The 21901-nt window shown below is 39.1% G+C and overlaps 3 protein-coding genes and 1 pseudogene across 3 annotated transcripts in view; 3 read left to right on the top strand and 1 right to left on the bottom strand.

Annotated features, from left to right (window-relative positions):
* LOC144659678 (natural resistance-associated macrophage protein 2-like) overlaps positions 1-2608 on the bottom strand; it is a 30125-nt gene extending 27517 nt beyond the window's left edge. Inside the window, exon 1 of the mRNA XM_078520169.1 lies at positions 2357-2608. Within this exon, the coding sequence (XP_078376295.1) occupies positions 2357-2405 (49 nt within the window). The 5' untranslated portion in view covers positions 2406-2608. The remainder of the gene's footprint in view (positions 1-2356) is intronic.
* Positions 2609-5242: 2634 nt separating this feature from the next.
* On the top strand, positions 5243-12050 carry LOC144659685 (uncharacterized). Its single transcript, XM_078520174.1, has 3 exons — positions 5243-5491; positions 6080-6943; positions 11913-12050. The coding sequence occupies exons 1-2, from the start codon at positions 5299-5301 to the stop codon at positions 6871-6873; spliced, it is 987 nt and encodes a 328-aa protein (XP_078376300.1). The 5' UTR covers positions 5243-5298; the 3' UTR covers positions 6874-6943; positions 11913-12050.
* On the top strand, positions 11448-12541 carry LOC144659289 (fibrinogen C domain-containing protein 1 pseudogene; annotated as a pseudogene).
* Positions 12542-16415: 3874 nt separating this feature from the next.
* On the top strand, positions 16416-20646 carry LOC144659290 (roundabout homolog 2-like). The gene is made up of 5 exons (XM_078519710.1): positions 16416-16686; positions 18121-18404; positions 19051-19399; positions 19754-20299; positions 20498-20646. Exons 1-5 carry the CDS (start codon positions 16494-16496, stop codon positions 20644-20646), a joined length of 1521 nt encoding a protein of 506 aa, XP_078375836.1. The 5' UTR covers positions 16416-16493.
* The last annotated feature ends 1255 nt before the right edge of the window (positions 20647-21901 follow it).

Genomic DNA, 21901 nt, shown 5'->3' on the forward strand with positions numbered 1-21901 from the left:
GACGGCGGACGGCGGACGGCGGACGGCGGACGGCGGACGGCGGACGGCGGACGACGGACGGTGGACGGCGGATGGCAAAAAAAAAAATTCAAAAAATAAAATAAAAAAATAAAAAATAATTAAAATTATTTTTTCTCAAAGGGTTCTTCTGATTGGTTCACAGTGCGGGCAAGGTTCTCCTATCTCTTCCCACAGGCCACGGTAACGCTTTCGTGAGTTTCATTTCGCGGCGAGACGAACGAACCCATGACAGTTTTGCTCTCCAAAATCGATGTAGTTGCTCACAAACCGATTTTTGAAAGGGAAAATAAGCAGTGGAATTGAAGGCCTTGAAGTTCTCCAAAAGGCGAGTATTCATTCTCCATATTGACAAAGTGAAATTATAGTTTTATGACCGTGGTTTGTCAATCGTTGTTTGTGTATTCGCACTGATTTCACGCCATTGCGGTTAACTGCAAGTCGGCGCTTTACAGACTCGATTTATCCTTTCAAACGCCTTGCTTCTCTGCTACTTTTCTCCAAACTCGAATACTACTTATCGCCATTCAAGAAAATGAGATGCTTTATTTAAAAACAGTCAAATTACATACATACATACATACTTTATTGCATAGCTCCCCCTTGGGGGCTCTTCCGCCATACAGAAATTAAAAAGATAAAAGATAAAAATATTTACAATAAAGAAGATATTTACAATAAAGAAGAAAAAAGCATAAGCTTATTTCAGCTTCATTCAAGTTTCCCTTTGCAAACTATTTATCAAAACAAAATACTGTGGAAATCAACATTGACGTTTTTGACTCGTTAAATACAAATCCCAGCCTGCAAATAAATATATATACTACCATTTTCATTTTTGGAGCGACCGTGAAAGGCAAACTTTTTTTGCGTTTTCTCACGTGTAAAACATTCAAGTTTGTCTAGACAAACTGTCGCGTTTTACAAGTAAACCATTCAACGTGGGTGTCGGTAACACGCCGACTCGGGTCGGGGCCGGGGCCGAGGTTGGGGTCAGTTTTTTAATTTTTTTTTTTTAATTGACTGATTCACTGAAAAATTTACAGAAAAAAAATATAAAGTTTAAACTGTAAAAGTTAAATTTCACCTCTCGCCTGTTAGACCTCAACTAAAATGCTTCTCTTACTCTTGATCTTATAAGGATCAAGATTTGTGCCGAATTTGTGAAGAAAATGCTCTTTTTTTCGACTCGAAATGACCCACACGCTAATATAAACTTTATATTTTTTCCGTGGCCTGTGGGAAGAGATAGGAGAACCTTGCCCGCGCTGTGAACCAATCAGAAGAACCCTTTGAGAAAAAATAATTTTAATTATTTTTTATTTTTTTATTTTATTTTTTGAATTTTTTTTTTGCCATCCGCTGTCCGCCGTCCGTCGTCCGCCGTCCGCCGTCCGCCGTCCGCCATCCGCCGTCCGCATCCGCCGTCCGTATCCGCACTTTACAGAGTCCCTTTATTTTTTTATTTTATTTTTTGAATTTTTTTTTTGCCATCCGCCGTCCGCCATCCGCCGTCCGCATCCGCCGTCCGTATCCGCACTTTACAGAGTCCCCTTCGCTGCACGTGAAATTCACAATTTCGTTTCGAAGTTCGTAATTTGATTGACAACTACTTAATGAAATTCCCCCTAAAGTTCGTAGCGAACTTCGCGAATTTCAAACGAAGTTCGGAAACCGTTCGTGAAAAGTTTTGTGAAACACAATGTAAAAAAAGAAGAAAAAAAAATTGCTCAGTCTGCACGGTCTGCAGTCTGCAGTCTGCAATCTGCATGGTCTGCGTTTTATACCGACCGGGCCTCAGGTCGCTTTGTTGATTTGTTTGTCTTCGGTCCAAAGTTTACTTGCGTGACCCATTGGGGCCATTGCGTATTAAATGTCCTAGTTTTTTGAAGAATTGTAAGCTATATTTCTCCTAAAACTTTACCCTATTGAAACCTTTAAAGAAGTATTTCTTGAGGCATTATGTTTACATCTTCATTAATAACGATTTTTGTAACATTATGCGTATCGCATATTTAAATGCCTTGTTATATTTTCGGTTGCATAAGTTTACTTCACGATTCAGCTTTTTCGTGGTTTACATTTAAGTTTCTGTCTAAATAACCGAAAGTTGCTGGAATAAACTTTAATATTTATATTCTGAGAGGCCATTTCAGATTTGAGTTTACCTAAATGCTAGTTAACACTGTAAACAGAAGGGATATTTGCATACAGAACGAAATCAGCTGCTTGGCAATGATGCGACACAGCCAGCATCTCGTTGTATCAAAAGTGTACAGAGCGAAGGTAAATACTAAATTAATACATATAAATAACAAATTATAGATATTCATTATACCTTGTGTTGAAGCAGGTGGGTTTTCATTCTCTTCCATCGATTTGTACATGTTTGAGATTCGCTAATTAATATTCGACTCGCAGAAGCAAGCTTTCTGTCATGTCATCCCGGCCCGTCACACGATCACCATGAATATTATTGCGTCACTGCCGGAACTCACGTACAAATAAGGGCAAAAGAGACCGACAGATTATCTATGTTGTCGATTCGCGCTGCGCACTCTAAACTCTAAAACTTTGAACATACGGTGACTTAATTTACTTACAGGAGCGACACCGGGTAACTATAGCAAAATTGTTAGGCAAGAAACATTCCCCAATGAAGAGTTGGGGGAGGGGTGCCTGGGGCGGCACAGACCATGGGAAACGGGAAATCGGTATATGTTTGCGTCGATTTTAATCTGGCATAGTAGTTTCACATTTTGAATGGCAGTTTTACGAGATATTTTATATTTAGATATTTTTTCTATGTTTTTCGCTGAAAAAACATGATGTAACCAGCTGCTCGACAGTGATCAGCATCAAATTTCTCCCCACAATATCCAAACTTTATCATGAGGAAAGGTTATGAGAATTAATAAAATGATCACTAAGAAAAATTCTCCCAACTAATACTATAAGAAAATGTATGGAGATAAGTCAGTGGAATTTAATGCGGATATTGGGACCTGAAGGGTTAATGATTCTGTTTGTTCGTTTATTTGTTTGTTGTTTCTTTTGTTCTCAATGTTTCATTCAGACTGTTTGCTCCATATACTACCCCTCAACGAACCCGTGCAACATTTTAAGGGGACTAACTGGTGACGGTACATGTGAAAAATATTGAGCCCCATACAATCGAGATCGACCATACTGCAGCTATATTCCTGACTCGAGGGAAAGAGGGAAGGTAAAGTCCCTGTTTATCAATCTTTCCCGATCTTCTCTCCTCTCTGCAATACAATCTTTGAGCTCAGTAATGCAAAGGGAGTCGTGTTTTAACACGTTCAAAAACACTCATTTTGCAGTAAGTCAATTAGAAATATATCCTATTCAGGAAACCTTTTCATTATAGTATCACTGATCTAAGTCGAATAGTCTGGCCGGCTTAACCGAAAAATGAGGTTTAGTCAACATATTATAAACTGTTTGGTTTCGTTGTCATAGCACGATTGGTTTGATTAAAGTATTTGTACTACAAATGTACTTATTTCAACAGTCAACCTTTTTCAAGATTTTATACTAAATGGATTAATTTTCATACGCTAGGTTAAGGAAAATTTGTCGGGAAAAGCGTAATTTGTTATCGTTTTCATATGGTCAATCCGCCGGTCCAGGTAAAATGACGGATAAAAATCTTTTTTTTTTTTTTTGTAATTTTAAAAAAAATAAAGTTTCGTCGTAAACAACCCTGATTGATTTATGGCAAAAAGGTGAACTCTTGCTGCTGTGTATTAGAGTACGAAAAAAATGGTAATACAAATAATCTTATTTTTTCATAGTACATGTAGTATCAACTTTACTTGTAATGTTACAGAAGAAGGTATACAGTATGTGGCCCTAAATCCGGACAGCCCTTGGTACGGGGTTGGTACGGACACTTTTGGTTCATCATGCATTTTTCCGATAGGAAACAAAGTTTTAATAAAACCGAACCTTTCCAAAGATTTCTTGATCTGTTTGCTGTCTTAACCTCGCTCGAAGTCTTTCCTGCTGGCGGTGAAGTCGAGAATTTCAAGTCGATGTGAAGGTAGGTGAAGTTTGTTTTCGTGATGTTTATTTGTTCATGGCGCCCCAAATTAACTGGTTTTCTTTACATTGGTGTATATCCAAAATGAGGACGCTAAAAGAGGTAATTTTTGGCAGAATTGATGTACAGGAAATATTCTTTCGACTAGTGCAAAAAATTTGATTGACCGCTTGAGTTTCCGTCCAATGTAAGAAATTTTTATAATTTCTAAGTAATTTTCCTGACTAGGTCCTTGGTCCAGACACTGACGGCAACCAAATATAACTTCAAACTTCTGAAGGTGGCAAGCTAAATAATACTGAAAGAAAAAGAGTCTAACAAAAGTTACACCTTTCGTTTGAGTTCTAAGGCATAATAAACATCATTTTACAACAATAAAACTAAAACGAGAAGTTTTAATTCAAACTTTGCAAATCACGCTATCAGTGTGATAAGCGCTATAGTTAATATTTGCTGTACTTCTTGATGAGATGAAATAAAACTCTCTTCCATATATAAATTTTTTTTTTCTTTTTTCTGAATTTCACTAAAATATATAAAGAATGTGCAAGAAGCTTCTTTAAATTAGATTTTGAACAGTTGTTGCGTAAATTTTGCGTGCTGTCCGGACCAAGGACCCGCTGTCCGGACCAAGGGCCGTCAAACCGAACCACCGTTTCCGATATTACAGAGTGATCGAGTAAGAAGTGAAGCTGTTGTCTTTTCACATGTTAGCTGGATCGCACGGTAACTTACAGGACAAATTTCAGCTCTCTGCTCTTTTTCTAAGCTTAGAAATACACGTTCGCGTCTTTTTCGTCCGGACCAAGGGCCACATACTGTAATTTTTGTAACGAATAGACTTGGTAGGCAATAACTTCATCGTTTGAAGCCCCTTGGAAGGCATAAATCTGTAAATCTGTAGTCGGTCATAATATTATCATATGTGGTATATGATGCAGCCATTAACTTAAACTATACGGTACGGCTATAATGCTCGATCAAGCTGCTTGCAGGCTGGTAACTAGTCAATACATGTACGCCTAGCGGACCTATCTTTATCTAACTTATGAAAATGAAAAAAAAAAAAGAATTTTCTCTTGCATGACATGGCTAGCAGGAAATTTGGCAAATTACCCAAGCTCGTGATCTCGGTATCACGTAACAAGCTGAAGCAGTACTTATTCCACTGCGTTGTAGAATTGCGGATTGATTGCTGAAGCATCACCATAATCATGGCTGTTCAAAAGCAAGCTATGCCTTCATTTGCTTCCATAATTTCTGTTTTGTCCATTGTATTCTACTGCGCCGGCTTTTTAAGAGTTGAGCTTGAGTTACACGAGCACAAGAAAAGAATAAACGCTCTTGAAAGCGTTGCGGAGGCCAAGCCGCCGTCAAACGATCCAGACATAATCAAGAATGCTCCTGGTAAGTTTGTCTTACATTACAAGCTAGAGTTTACAGTTGTTACAATCATATAATACAACTAATCAGCATAAAAGTTCTGTCCAAGTGAAAATACTGCTGCTTTTGGTAAAAGAAATAACCAAAGAACATGTTTTTGCTTGTTTCGTTTGTGTTCTTCAGCCTCAAAGAAAACCGAAGGTTAGCAGGTCAAGTTTTCTTCAGTCCAATGCAGATAATTTCACAAAAAAATGATGACTAAAATAATAATAAGGAACAAGCTCGTTCAGTTCATTTGTTCAGTTCTTTCAAACTTATCAAAATGTTGTTTTCCTGAGCGCGAGCATGAGAAGTCCAACGATGCCAATTATTTCCGTCTCAGTCATCTTGTGAATTAAAGAGCTATAAATGCTTGCCAGGAGCAAGGATTCCTGTTGAGATGGTAGAACGAAAAAAAACACGCACCAGAAATTCAGTTTTGCTTCTTACCTTCAAAGCCAAGTTGAATTCAGAACGAGTTAAGCTTTTTTTTTGACACTTTCCTGTAAAGGAAATTATTTTTTCTTCTGCTTTTGTAAGTAGATTTTTTTTAAATATTAATTTTCTTCGTAGGAATTCAATCCAATAACCTTCATAGACACATGCGTCAAGTTGACTCAACTAAGAACGCGACAGAAGATAAAGGCACAGAGGAAACAATGCTGAAAATCAACAAACTTTTATCAGGGATGGGAGTACAGCTCTGTCAATCAAAGGATGCCACGTGCTCGTCAGGTCGCCCAGGCCCTCCCGGTCCACCTGGACCAAGAGGACTCAAAGGAGCCCGGGGACGAAGAGGACAGAAAGGACGAACTGGAAACAAAGGAGACAAAGGTATTATGGGATCACCAGGAAAGAGCGGCAAACAAGGACCGGCAGGCATGGCAGGAACTAAAGGAGAAAAAGGATCCACGGGCATGCCGGGAACGAAAGGAGAAACAGGACCTGTAGGCATGCCGGGATATAAAGGAGACAAAGGAGCAGCAGGCATGCCGGGATCAAAAGGAGACACAGGACCCGCAGGCATGCCGGGAACCAAGGGAGTCAACGGAGCCGCAGGCATGCCGGGAACGAAAGGAGACAAAGGAGCCGCAGGCATGCCGGGATCGAAAGGACACAAAGGAGCCGCAGGAATGCTGGGAAGAAAAGGAGTCAAAGGAGCCGCAGGAATGCCGGGAATGAAAGGAGTCAAAGGAGCCGCTGGAATGCCGGGAATGAAAGGAGTCAAAGGAGCAGCAGGAATACCGGGAACGAAAGGAGTCAGAGGAGCCGCAGGAATGCCGGGATCGAAAGGACACAAAGGAGCCGCAGGCATGCCGGGATCGAAAGGACACAAAGGAGCCGCCGGCATGCCGGGAACGAAATGAGACAGAGGGTCTGAAGGCATGCCGGGAACTAAAGGAGAGCCTGGTGGATTGATATCATATCTTGCAAGAGGTACATTTTTAAAAGTCATGAATTATACGATTTACGGAGAGTTAGATTGCATCCAATCCTATGTTCGACATACATATGTTTTTCTGTATCCTTTTACTCATCGGCATTCTCCGGTCGTTTTAAAAGTGATTCCATTGAAAAATAATTTGTGATCACATTTTTTCAAAACTTTGCACAGTTGTTAACTACAACTAGTGGTCTCCATGCTATATTTAATAAGTACTTTGCTAGTTTGAAAAAGCAATATTAAAAAAACCTAGCCTCTGTTGCGGAGGCGCTCACTACCTGCAAAATGTTTTCGATATAAGTAGAATATGGGTATTTCCCTTTAGTGAAACGCCTACATTTTGCCGAAAAAGCGAAAGCAGTGGAATAATAAGGCTACTGAAGCAACTATACGCTTCCATTGAAACACGTAAAAACGGATCATAAGAACGATTCGATGAGAACATTTCAAAAATGAGAAATCAAAAATTCTTAAAATTAAGATAGGAGGATGCAATGTGGCCGGGTGATTAGGGCGCGGGAGTTGAAATCCGGAGGCCCCGGGTTGAAGACCCGCTCTGACGACTATCTGGAGTTGTTTTACGGTAGACCCGAGTTTAACTCCTCAGTTACGCTTGGTTCGCCTCCTGCCAGTTGGGATTTTTGAAACCTGTTGTGTTTAAGGTGGCTCGACCCAGTTTTCTCTAGCGATACCTATCAACTTTGAAACCCTCATACTTAAAGGAATTAATGTCAATGACATATCTACTATATCACATGGATTACACATAGACTGAACTACAATATGATATAAATTTTTGGGAGATCGGAATGAATATCACGTGACAATGACGTCACACAGGTTTTTGCTCTGAATCGAATTTTAGCCCGTAACCGCATTTTCTCTCGAGATCCTCCACGCTACGCATAACTACGCTTGGCCACCTTCCGAAAGCTTACCGAAATCTTTCGGAATATGGTAATATTCTCGAGTTTAAGTAAACAATAATGAATGAAACTCAAAGCCGGTTATGTTTTGACGCCATTCCAGTCATTTACATATGACTTGACAGCGTAGTCAGAAACTTACCTCGTTTACACTTTCTTTCTTTTTATGTTTAAATCTCTTTAGCGTAGCATTCAGTACGGCGGCCTTTTTTGTTCTGCATTTCCTGTTCTTGGCATTTTTAACTTTCAACTCAGCCAAGACGTCGACCACACAAGAAAAGTTGTGGCGTGACAATTTCTTTTCCATTGTTTTCTTTAAAACGGACCATATTTCGGAAAGATTTCGGTAAGCTTTCGGAAGGTAGCCAAGCTTAGTCATTTTACGCGTGGTGCACAGGAATTCGATGTTGTGCTCTACTCGAAACAATAGGAAATCCCAGAGCACAAAATTATTCAAAACTACGAGATTGCTTCAATATTTACTCAATTTTGCGTTTATGTTAGACAACCTTAGAAGTTTTCAATGAGCATCAAATTCAGGGATTGTGTAGTGTACTGATCAATTGCCACCCTGAAAAATTTGGGAGAAAATTTATCGACGAGTTTTGAAATAATCGCGTTTTTTGCGAAAGTAGGCGTAAAATTGGTAAATAGAGCTAAACATCGAGCTTCACTATGATTCATATATTTCATATTTTTCGAAATCGCGCAAGTCTAGCTACTTCTTACGGTTTGGATATTGGATATGGGACATTTTTAAAAGGAACGAGGGCTAAAGCCTCTCATTAAACATCAAAAAAGAAGCAAATTTCTTTATATGAAGTCTTGTCTTTATTTTACGCATAAATTATACCATCTAAAAACAAATTCCAAGATACCTTATTACATGAAATGTTCGCGACACGTTAATTTCGCGATTTTGAGGTGCACATATTTCGCGACACTTAAATATCGCGATTTTGTGAAAATTTTGTATTTTGAATCACTTTTATTTCGCGTTTTTGAGTGAGACACAATTTACATTTTCTTGGCAATATATTTTGACATGCCTTTGAATTATATAAAACGACTTCATCGAAGGAACAATAACATCAAAATTAACAAAAACGCAGGGGGGGGGGACTTAATATCGGCAATAGCAACAACAGAGCAGATCTCACAATGTCTACAAGTGAGTCAATTGACGACAACATCCATTTAAATTGATTACTGACATGCGAGTCACTTAATATTCGCGTCATGTTATGTTCGCGACACTTATTGTTCGCGTCACTTTTATTTCGCGATATTTTTAGAATCGCGAAATTCGCGAAATTAAAGTGTCGCGAAAATTTCATGTAATAAGGTATTTAAAAATTCCTCCTGTAGATTTCGATGAAACTCCGCAGAGCTGAAGGCAAACACCCAAGGTATACGTAGCGTGGAGGATCTCGAGAGAAAATGCGGTTACGGGCTAAAATTCGATTCAGAGCAAAAACCTGTGTGACGTCATTGTCACGTGATATTCATTCCGATCTCCCAAAAATTTATTTTAGATTGTAGTTCAGTCTATGTGTAATCCATGTGATACAGTGGATATGTCATTGACATTAATCCCTTTAAGTATGAGGGTTTTAAAGTTGATAGGTATCGCTAGAAAAAAACTGGGTCGAGCCACCTTAATTTGTAATATTTGTTTCTAATGTTTAAGTGCTCTGCCCATTAGCACTTTTGCTAAATCAGTTACCGAGGGTAAACAAATGGTATTAGGGACGGACCATTATTTTCTTGGAAGGGGGGGGGGGCGGGAGGGGATGAAAAATTTTCCTCTGCAAACTTTTTTTTTTAGTTTATGCACCTCTGCATTGTTGTTCGAACATATCATGGAAGAATTCAAACGTCTTTCAGTTCAAGCATTTTTTTTTATTTTCGCGGAGGAAATGCTGTATTTGTCAGTCGCGACGGCTGGGCGTTTTGCGACTCATATACTTTGGCTTGGTTAAAAATGGTAAACTTTGACGTTTGCCTTTAATCGAAATAGATGTTTCCTTTCGAGTTAGAAAGATTTCTACTCGGCTTAATGCAGGGTTCCCGATAAAGGTTACGCACGACAGAGTTACCTTTTGTCTCGTCACGCAATCTTAACCCCACATTGAGAAGTAAATTTTCGCTTGGATATTACCAAAAGCCGCCTCTCCTCGCGTTATTCTTCACCTTACGGCTACACATGCCATTTCTAACGACTACATTTCCAGTAAAACAGTTGCTGTTTTTTTCTAATGGCGATGCATTAACTTCTGAATAGAAGCAAAAACGTTTAGGAATTACTGCTTCCACCGGAAGTAATTTTACAACAGGCTACAAAAACACTTGTAAATATCACTTCACACCTGCATTGAATGATGTTGCAATTTTAGCAGAAATAATCAATTGTCACGAAATGAGTTCCTTTTGGTTAACTATTAGCACCGTTTTAGTGTGTGAAAGACTTGTACTAGGCTCTTACCGAAAGTGCTCATAAAAAAAGCATTAAATGCTACAAGAAGTGCTCGTTTTTTGCCAAAAAAATGCTAATTTTTTTAAAAGGTTCTCGTGGGTAACAAAAATGCTCACTTTTTTCCGATTTTTTTATCTTAGAATATTACATTTTCAGATTTTCAGTTACATTTTCACAATAAAATGTAACGATCAATGTTTGATGTCAGGGTACGCTTTCGAGCTATCTCTGCCTTGGCTGGCTGACTTCCATTGTTCCTCGATGACAACGTGGATGACGTCGTCTTGGAACGAGTGTGATGGACTGGGTTTCTAGAAGGCAACCACTGACGTATCAAACCTATTCCCCAGGCCTCCTCGGCATAATGCATCTTTGGACGCTATAAATAAAGTCAGATTGTGCTTTTTAACACAAAATTAGACAAATAGTCAGTCGAAAATCCAAAATAATGCTAGCAGTGCTTTTTGCGATAAAATGTAAAAAAAAAAAATGCTCGCGAAGCCAAATAATGCCAAAAAAAATGCTAGCACTATCGGTAAGAGCCTAGTACCAGTATAAATTTGCGTTGTTAATCGTTTTAGGTTAAATTAATATTAACGCCTGAAGACTTGTACTAATACAAATTGCGTTCTTAATCTTTTAAACTTCGTTGCCTTCGAGCGCTGAACCCCTCACATTCTTAATTGGTTATGTCACGTACGATTTGGGCTACTCACGTTTTTAATTGTTATATAACGTTTGTAAATTTGACAAGTCACGTTTTTTCTACAAAAACGGACGTGTTGAAGCACAACTATAGAGTGACACTTTACAAGTCACGCGCTTTGATCACCCACAGCGAAAAGTATTCCCTTGAAAATTAAAGCAGTCCCTTGAGAGTGAACAAATATGCGGTAAGAGAGGGAATTAGTTGTCCACATATCTCCTTTTTTTGCTTGATAACAAGCAAAAACGTCGAAAATATGATCTGCATCCCATTTGTTACGATTCTTAAAAAAAAGTTTTTGTTGTTAATTCCCCACGTTAAAAAGAGAATAAGCTAGTATAGGAGAAAAGGAAAAAAACAAAAGAGAGAGCCTTTACACTGTAATCAATATGTTAACACAAGAGAAAGAGGATCTGGTCGCTGATTACAGCGTCCTTTACAGTGTCCTCCACATTACTAGTACTTTAACACGAAGCTGTAAGAAAGGCGTGTTTTTTTTTTGTCTTGCACTTTGCCCTCCGACTTTGTCTTTGAAGAAGACTGATAACTTCAAAGCTAATAAAAAAACAACTAAGCCTATCGTATTGGAATTTTGAAAATAAGGTAATAATCGTGAGAAAAAAATAATGATGTGAATTTCTCTGGTACCAATGAAGCATTCTGTCCATTTCCAAAAAAGCCTGACGAACTCTGATTTAGAAAAGGAACTAAACAGTGAGAACTTTTTGTCTATAGCGTGATGGAACTCTCCATATAATAGTTTCACTGTCCGCAAGGTAACTCGGCAATTCTTATATTAAACAGATTAAATTAAATTGAATAGTAACTTAAAAGTGTGCATTCTATTTTTTCAGATTGTTCAGATCTCCTCAAATTAGGCCATACTCAAAGTGGATTGTACTTTGTCAACCCAGACGGTAGAGAATCCTTTACCGTCTACTGTGACATGCGCACTGACGGTGGAGGCTGGACAGTGTTTCAGCGAAGACAGGATGGCTCGGTAGACTTCTATCGGGGATGGAACGACTACAAAGCAGGCTTTGGTCAGCTGACTGCTGAGTTCTGGTTAGGAAACGACAAGATCCACCGACTGACGGCCTCTAGACCGAGCTCTCTACGAGTGGAGCTGGAGGACTGGAGCGGAGGTAAAGCGTATGCCAAATATGGCAAGTTCAACATTGGTGATGAGCAGGCGCAGTATCGACTTGAAGTTGGTTCATATTCAGGTACAGCGGGAGATTCGTTAATGGAGTATCATAACAACATGGCGTTTAGTACAAAAGATAGAGATAATGACAGAGATAGCAGTACCAACTGTGCTGTATCATGGACAGGCGCCTGGTGGTACAACGATTGCTACGAGTCCAATCTAAACGGACAGTACATGCGAGGCAGAAATGATGGCCGAGGAGCCACGTGGTACCGCTTTAGAGATTGGCGTCCTCTCAAATTCACTGAAATAAAACTGAGGCCGTCATCGTAGAAAGAATACCAGTAACAGGTTTAATCCTTTTAGTTACATAAAAGCAAAAAAGTCACTGATCTGTACTTGTTTCAGTTTCCCGTAATTCATTGATCACAAACAATGATTCGTTGTTTAGTTATGCGAGTGAAATAAACGGAATTCTTGAAGTTCCGCGCTTATTTAAAACAGTTTTCTTTACAATCACTGATATAACGAAAACGTTCACTTAAGCTTGGAACTACATTTTTTCAAAATTACTTATATTACTTTAACTAACATTACTTAGCTGAAAGCCTGGATAACAGTCTTTTTTCCTTCTGGTTCGCGCGCCTCTGGCGCTCTCGGAAAGGAAATGATTAAGACGGAATCCACTAGGAAGTCGAGTAATATTTATTAAAGTTGGACAAAAATCAAGTACCAGAATAATTTAAATCCTATTGCGTTATTTCCTACCCTTAATAAAAGGTAAAGATGTAAGTAATTATCCGTGATAACACCAACAACAATTTCTTATCAGAGTCTGAGAAAATGAATTTCAAAGTTCACAAGGTATAGGCAAAATCTCACGTGTAGCCATTTTGTAAATTCGTCTTAAGGGATTCAGTGGAATTCAGCGGAACTTCGAAATTTGTTTTCGATGTTTGGTGTTGTTAGAAAAGATTTGTTTTGGTAAGATATTTGAAGCAGTAACACAAACGTTTGTAATAAGGTGTAAATGATTCTGGTACAACAATTTCTTATCAGAGTCTGAGAAAATGATATTCAAAGTTCACAAGCTATGGGCAAAAGCTCACATCTTTTAAGCGATTCATGGGAATTCAGTGGAGCTTCGAAGTTTGTTTTCGATGTTTGGTGTTGTTAGAAAAGATTTCTTTCGATAAGATATTTGAAGCAATAACACAAACGCTTGCAATAAGGTGTAAATAGTTTTGGTACATAATTTTGTCCAATAACTACTCGAAGTCCTGGCGGATTTCCTCTTAATCAAACTTTTGTTACTTTTTTTAATCATTTGCCATTTGTTTAATGTTAGCCATATTACACACCGGTTAATGGAACGTGGAAATAAATGTAACCAGATATCTATATAAACCCTGCAATCATTACTGCATCGGTTTGATCATCCCGTCACACGATCACCATGGATATTGTGACACTGTCGGAATTAACGTACAACTAGTAAGGGGATAAGAGACCGACAGATTATGTTGTCGAAACGTCGTACGCACTCTAAACTTTTAACCTTTGAACATACGGAGACTTACAGAGACTTGATTTAGTTACAGGAGCGACACCCGGGTAATTATAGCAAAACGGCTAGGCAGGAAACATCCCCCTATGAAGAGTTGGGGGAGGGGTGCCTGGGGTGGGAAAGACCACAATTCGAAAGTTCCAGGAACGGGAAATCAGTTTTTAATCTGGCATAGTAGTTTTTCATTTTGAATGGGCTGGCAATTTTACGAGATATTTTATATTTATATATTTTTTTTCTGTGTTTCGATGTGTTGGAAAAACATGATGCAAAAGGTTTTTTTTCTTTTAAACACTACTAGTCACATGAGTGATCAACGACAAATTTCTCCCAACAGTATCCATACTTTAACAAGTGGAAAGGTTATGAGAATTCATAAAATGATTACTAAGAAAAATTCTCCCAACTAATACTGTAAGAAAATGTATGGAGGTCAGTCAGGAGAATTTTTATGTGGATATTGGGGCCTGAAGGGTTATTGATTTTGTTTGTTGGGTTGTCTGTCTGTCTGTCTGTCTGTTTGTTTGTTTTTTGTCTCTTTTGCTCTCAGTGTTTCATTCAGACTGTTTATTCCATACTTTCCCTCTACGAACCCGTGAAACTTTTTTTCGAGGGCGGTGTGAAAAATATTGAGCTACATTCCTGACCCGGGGGGGAGAGGGAAGGAAAACTTCCCGTTTTTCGATCTTTCCATTTGCCCTGCTCCAATACATTACATGGGGCCGGAGAAAGGCAAATGTAGTCGTATTGCTGGTTTTTATAATTAGTCACTTAGAAATATATTCTATTCAGTATAAAACTTTTTGTTTTAGTATCACTGATCTATGTCGAAGAGTTTCACTCACTCACTCATGCCCAGTAGGCCTAAGTGGCATGTAGGGCAGCAACGTGCTCCCTCCACATCTGGCGGTCCCTCGCCATGAACTTGATGCCCTCCCAGGTCTTCCTCATCTCCTTTATTTCCTTCTCAACCGTCCGTCGCCATGTGATCTTTGGGCGGCCTCTCTTTCGTTTCCCTTCTGGCGTCCTTCTGGCGTCAAATAGTTTGACTGGCTTTAAATCCATTGGTAAGGTTTGACCGCAGAAATAAAACTGGTTTATTCAACAAAACTTCAAATGTTTGGTTTCGTCGTCATAGCACAATTGGCTAGATTAAAGTATTTGTACTGCCAAATGTACTTATTTCAACAACCAACCTTTTTCAATGATTTTGTATATACCTTATGGAATCTCCAATTTCTTTCTCGTATAGAGAAGGAATGCTGTGGAATTCCGCTGTACAGGTTCCGAATCTAAAGCAATTTTTGAAGGAAAACTGGCCACTTGGCAAGCGAACTGTTGACTAGTTTTTATTATTCGTGCATACTTTTTAATGTAAAAGTTTTACTTTTGTTTCAATACGGCTTTTATGTAAAGAAGGTTTGTCAAATTATGGAATTACCGAATTCGAGTAAAAGTGAATCCATCAATCAAATAATCAATCAGTCAATCAATCAATCAATCAGTCAATCTATGTTAAGGTTAGTTTGTCGGGAATAGCGACTTCAATGAAACTATGTTTCAGTGTCACTTATTTCTTTTCTCGTTTTCATATCGTCATTCCGTCAACGTAGCTGCCAATAATAAAAAATACATTTTAGTTTGTACTCATTCCTTGCAAATGAAAACCTTAAAAAACACAGTTTCGTCAGTAAATGAACCGTGGTTAACTTATTGCAAAAATGCGATCTCTTTCTCTACTGCTGTGTGTTGAGTACTACAGCAAGTTAGGGTACGAAGTAAATTGTAAATACGAATAATCTTGTGTTGTAAATAATAAAGATGGTAAATTTTAAGCTCGGTGATAAATAATGAAGATGAATTTTTCAACAATGACACGAGCATAGGACAACCGGTATCTGGAGCGCCCAACCGGTATCTGGGAGGCCATGGGTTCGATTCCCGTCGGAGAATTTTTCTTTGTCCTATGCTCGTGTCATTGTTGAAAAATTCATCTTCATTACGAATGATCTTGTATTTTCATTGTAGTAAGCTGAAAATTAACTTGTGACTTTAAGAAAAAATATTATTTTTGCAATTAGTCGACTTGGTAAGCAATTACTTCATCGTTCCATATTTTCCTTTTTTGCACGCGTTTTGTCTGCAGTTTCTATGGTAATGGCGATTGCCTCTAACCCTTATAATAGACGGAGGAGTATGATTTATTCCATGTCTTTGATCAAACTACTGTTGTAGTGTGACACTTGAAAACAGTGGAATTAAAATGAACGAGAAGAAGGTGGAACGAAGCTAGTCCTCTCAGAAAATCCACTTCGGCGCATGACAAACACAACAACGCGATGGAACAAGAGGATTGCGGGCTCTGGGGATGGCAGAGAATGGTTAGGGTCTACGATTAGGGCTAACGTTGCTTAAAAATGTTAAATAGTATTAGTAGATTATATATAATGTAATGGATGAGATCCAATGGGCGTTAAACCAACCAAAGCCCAAATGTGACCGCGGACTAGACACATGTATGCCTAGCGGACCTATCTTTATCCGAGCAGATTACAAAATCACAGCGTGACAAGTACAATTTGGCAAACTCGTGAACTCGGTATCACGTAACAAGCTGAAGCAGTATTTATTTCACTGAGTTGAATTTTGATCTTCATATCACGTAACGGGCTGAAGCAGTACTTATTACACTGCGTTGTAAGAAATATCAGCGAAATCATGGCTGTTCAAAAGCAAACTATGCCTTCCTTTGCTTCCATAATTTCTGTTTTGTCCATTGTGATCTACTGCGCCGGCTTTTTAAGAGTTGAGCTTGAGTTACACGAGCACAAGAAAAGAATAAACGCTCTTGAAAGCGTCGCGCAGGCCAAGCCGCCGTCAAATGATCCAGACATAATCAAGAATGCTCCTGGTAAGTTTGTCTTACATTACAAGCTAGAGTTTACAGTTGTTACAATCATACAATACAATCATTAGAATTAAAACTTTGTCGAAGTGAAAATACCGTGAACATAACTAAGATCTAAAACAAAATGAAGACAATCAAACGGTGTTCTCGCTTGTTTCGTTTGTGTTTGTGTCAGAGGCATAGTATAAAACATGGACTGGACTCTGGACTCTGGACTTTGGACTTTGGACTCTGGACTCTGGACTCTGGACTCTGGACTAAAAAAAAAACTGGACTTGCAATGAAAAAAAAAAAAACAAAAACAAAAGGAATTAAATTCAATTATCCACACGATGATTTATGTGAAATACAGACCTGTGTTAAGGCTGATAATATTAAAGGCTGATTTTTGTTCTATCAAAACTCTATTTCTTCTAGTCTCTCTCTTTCTGAAGCCGTTTATAGGGATGTCACACAACGCTTGCAGAAAATGGAGCCTTGATAGAAAGAAATAAGCCTTTGTCGAAAAATACAATTAGGCCGAGGTATATTTTTTGGACAGAAAAAAAAAATACACTCTGTATCAGAACGCCCTGATTACACCACACCCCTAAAAAAATTAACTCTTTTCTAAACAGAGGACTCTCTTTGGCTAAACGGCATGCCAAACACCTCAAGCAAGGCGACAGGCATTACTGTCTTTTAAAACTGGTCTGTATTTAACTTAATCCGTGGCTCTGTGGCTAATTTTTATCTTTATTCTTATTTTTTTTTTCGTTGTTTTTAATTGTTTTGTAGTGGAGTCAATAGTTTTTTTTTTTTGAGTCCAGATTTTTTGAGTCCAGGTTTTTTGAGTCCAGGTTTTTTTTGAGTCCAGAGTCCAGAGTCCAGAGTCCAGTCCAGAGTCCAGTCCATGTTTTATACTATGCCGTGTGTCAGACGCAAAGGAAACTGAAGGTTAGCAGGTCAAGCTTTCTTAAATCCAACGCAGACAATTTCGCAAGAAAACAATGATTCGAATAAAGTTGCTCTTCAAGTATGAAAAAATGATGATAAGGAACAAGCTTGTTCAGTTTTTTTTCCTTCAGTGCGTGCAAAATTAAACTTGCAGTCAGTTATGACATTTTCAGTACATCAAAGTTTTAATCGCTATGTTAAGTCTCGAATGGAAGAGATTAATTACAAGAAATAGAATGCCAATTATTTCCGTCTCCGTCATCTCGTGGGTAAAGAGCAATAAATGTTTGCCTGGAGCAAGAGTTCCTGTAGCCAGAGACATACCGACAAACGCGCAGTTGAAATTTGTTTTGCTTCTCACCTTCAAAACCAAAGTAATTACATTAAGTACGTGTAACGATTTTCAAAGACACTACGTTGTATTTTTTTTAAAAAAGTTTTCTTTTTGCCTTTGTAAGTGCATGTGGATTTCATTTCGATACGTTTCAATTTTTCTCGTAGGAATTGAATCCAATAAACTCCATAGGCACAGCCGACAAGTTGACTCAACTGAGAACGCGACAGAAGCAAAAGACACAGCGGAAACAATGCTGAAAATCAACAAACAGTTATCAGAGCTGAGACTGCATCTCTGTCGGTCAAAAGGTGTCACGTGCTCGTCGGGTCCCCTAGGCCCTCCCGGTCCACCTGGACCAAGGGGACACAAAGGAAGAACTGGAAACAAGGGAGATAAAGGTATTATGGGATCGCCAGGAAAGAGCGGCAAACAAGGCATTATGGGACCTGCGGGGCTAAAGGGAGACAATAGAAAGCAAGGGACCGCGGACGAAAATGCTGCTGTGTACGTAGGAGCTGGCGACAGCTCTAATCAGCCAAAAATAAAAATACAGAGACAAGAAAAGCAAGGCTGACACTACGTACACAGCAGCATTTTCGTCCGCGGTCCCTTGCTTTCTATTGTCACTTTTAGTTTTATTTGGACCGTAGATCTTTTAGATCCGATATGCTGTACATTTTCACTGTTTTCACATGGTTTTGTCCATGTTTGCAGTGTTGTTTTTCACATGGTTTTGTCCATGTTTTCAGTGTAAGGATAGTTCTGTCTATTCTCACTTTCCTTATCGAGACAACGACATGATATTTCGAATTCTTGACCTATTGAATAATAGTCACGCGGCTGTGATCAATGGGCGAGTGTTTGAATTTGAGCCCATCCGGATTGTCATTACCACGAGCACTTTATAGACAACTGTCTTTGCGCTGGTTGTTCTATTCTGTGCGGCATACACTCTGCTGAAGAGACCCAATCAGGTCGAAACAGCTGTCCAGAGTTTGCATTTTGACTTTCAGTTTGGACTCTATCATGTCGTTGTCCCGTTAAGGTTTTTTCATTTCTACGTAGTGTCAGCCTTGCTTTTCTTGTCTCTAAAGGGAGAGACTGGAATCAAAGGTGAGAAAGGAGACACAGGACCCGCTGGCATGCCGGGAAATAAAGGAGAACCTGGTGAATCGATTTCATCTCCTGCTGTTGTTGTTTCTCCTGTGACGTTGACAGTGAATGAAGGTGAATTAGCCTCGTTTCAGTGTTCAGCAAGCGGTAATCCTGAGCCTGCAGTAGTGTGGAGTAAACTGGACAATCAGTCAGAAATCATTCAGTCAGCGGTTTCAGGAGGAAAGTTGCAGTTGACTAAGGTGACCGGAAATGACTCGGGCGTGTATCAGTGTTCAGCAACAAACATCCTGGGGAATTCACTGGAAGTGGTGCGATTAGCAGTAAATGGTGAGCTTCAGATAATTGTAATTTCTGAAAGAACCTTTTCAAAGTCTTGCACTATTACACAGTGAGTCCTTGTTGTGTTTTGGAACAAGTTTTTAATTTTGAGATCGCGAACATTTTTGCATTTGAGTAACAGACAACATTTCCCCTTTTCTATATTGATCAAACCGTTTCTTTGGAAGCAACCAATATTTTCCTGTTTTTCGTTTGAGAATGATTTTTTTCTTCTATTTTGATTAGGAATAAGAATTCTAAAATCTTGTTTTTTTGTATACAATGTATTTTATCAACCGCAACAAAAAGAGTGTTCCTTACTAAATGTGATTTCGGTGTGAAGTTTTATTCACTTGGTTGCAGTTCATCCTCGCGTTTCTCTTCATCCGGGACCTTCCTACGTCGTTGAAGGAAGTAACGTCACCCTACCAACCTGTCACGTAACCGGATACCCGGTGCCAGTGGTCACCTGGAGGAAGTCGTCTGGTCAGTTACCCCAGGGGAGGGCGCAGTATAACAACAGTGTCTTACAAATTTCTGATGTCCGTAAAGTTGACTCTGACACATACTTCTGTTCAGCAGTCAACCTTTTAGGAAATGTTGAAAGGAAAACTCTGCTGGTTGTGATTTCACTTCCTGTGTTTACCGTCAAGCCACCTGGAAAAGTTTCTGTTGGTTTTGGCGACACTTTGACGTTAAACTGCAGCGCTACCGGTGTTCCACAACCAGTCATCAGCTGGAAAAGACAAGGAACAGCACTGCCCGTGGGGAGGAGTCACAGGACAAACGAGGCGCTTGTCTTACGTGATTTGAAAGAAGAGGATGCTGGAAATTATATCTGTGTGGCTACAAGTGCAGGAGTGTTTGATATCGAGACAATAAGTGATGTTGAAGTAATAAAACCTAGAGGTAAGTCATAAATGGAGTGATTTAAAAATTTGTTATAAGTGTTATTAGACTGCGCTCAAAAATTCCCGCAATCGGTCTAAGTTTCTTTCACATACAAAAGCGATGGTAGTCAGTATTGCACTATTGCCCAAGTCGTTCAATAAAGGCCATTTTTGCTGTTGAAAAGCAAACTTAAAGCATTTCTTTCTCTTTTCGTAGATTGTTCAGACCTCGTCAAGTCAGGCCATACTCAAAGTGGATTGTATTCTGTCAACCCAGACGGTAGAGAATCCTTTACTGTCTACTGTGACATGCGCACTGACGGTGGAGGCTGGACATGTTTCAGCGAAGACAGGATGGCTCGGTAGACTTCTATCGGGGATGGAACGACTACAAAGCAGGCTTTGGTCAGCTGACTGCAGAGTTCTGGTTAGGAAACGACAAGATCCACCGACTGACGGCCTCTAGACCGAACTCTCTACGAGTGGAGCTGGAGGACTGGAACGGAGGTAAAGCGTAAGCCAAATATGGCAAGTTCAATATTGGTGGTAAGCAGGCGCAGTATCGACTTGAAGTGGGTTCATATTCAGGTACAGCGGGAGATTCGTTAGCATATCATAACAATATGGCGTTTACTACAAAAGACAGGGATAATGACAGAAGAAGTTTTAACTGTGCTCTAGGTAGCACAGGCGCCTAGTGGTACAACAGTTGCGCCTACTCCAATCTAAACGGACAATACCTGGGTGACAAAATTAATGGCCGAGGAGCCGTGTGGTGGGACTTCAGAAATAACCTCTCGCTCAAATTCGTGGAAATGAAACTAAGGCCGTCATCGTAGAAATAATACCAGTAACAGGTTTCATCTTGTTAGTGACGTAAATAATAACATATCACTGATCTTCCCTTATCAAAGCTTTAATTAGTCGATCACAAACAATGACAAACTGATTATTAATTTGAGTGACGTGAAACGAAAATTTTGTGATTGTACATTTAAAAACATCAGTTTCCATTTCAAATATTGATTTTAGAAAATTGTAACTTTATACGGAAACCTCAAATTTTGATATCACTTAGTTAAACACTTAATTTTGATTTTTTCTTACGAATAACAGAGGAAATTCTACTATCATATATACACTGTCTCTATTTTCATTCGTGATTATGACGCGGATTTCCGGAGTGCGTGGACTACTCAACCTCGTTTGTTTTTTTCGACCCTCCAACCTCCCCTTTGGCGAAGCAACAGACAGCTATAGTGTTTTCTCACCCTGATGCTAATTGCCTCAGCCACAATCTTTTCCCATATCTTATCCACGCCGGACAATGAGCGGCATACTCAATGAATGAGAATGGTATACTATAATTTTAAGGAATGATAGTCTTCTAATGTAATCATTACTGTATCATTGGCAATCCAAAATATCTACCTTGTTGAATCATTGCTAATAGAGCGGTTTTCATTTGAGTGTCCAAAGTAATTCGCATTACTATGTTTAGTGATTTGTTGGAAAAACTCGCGCCTCTTTAATTTCTTGCCAATCAGAAGTAAAACCAAAACCAATCGTGATTTGCTCGCAAACGTTTTCCCGTGCTTCGTGCCGGCGCCCACATGTATTT

The sequence above is a fragment of the Oculina patagonica genome, chromosome 7, assembly GCF_052425735.1.
Source record: "Oculina patagonica isolate OP01 chromosome 7, crgOcupat, whole genome shotgun sequence".
Lineage (NCBI taxonomy): Eukaryota > Metazoa > Cnidaria > Anthozoa > Scleractinia > Oculinidae > Oculina > Oculina patagonica.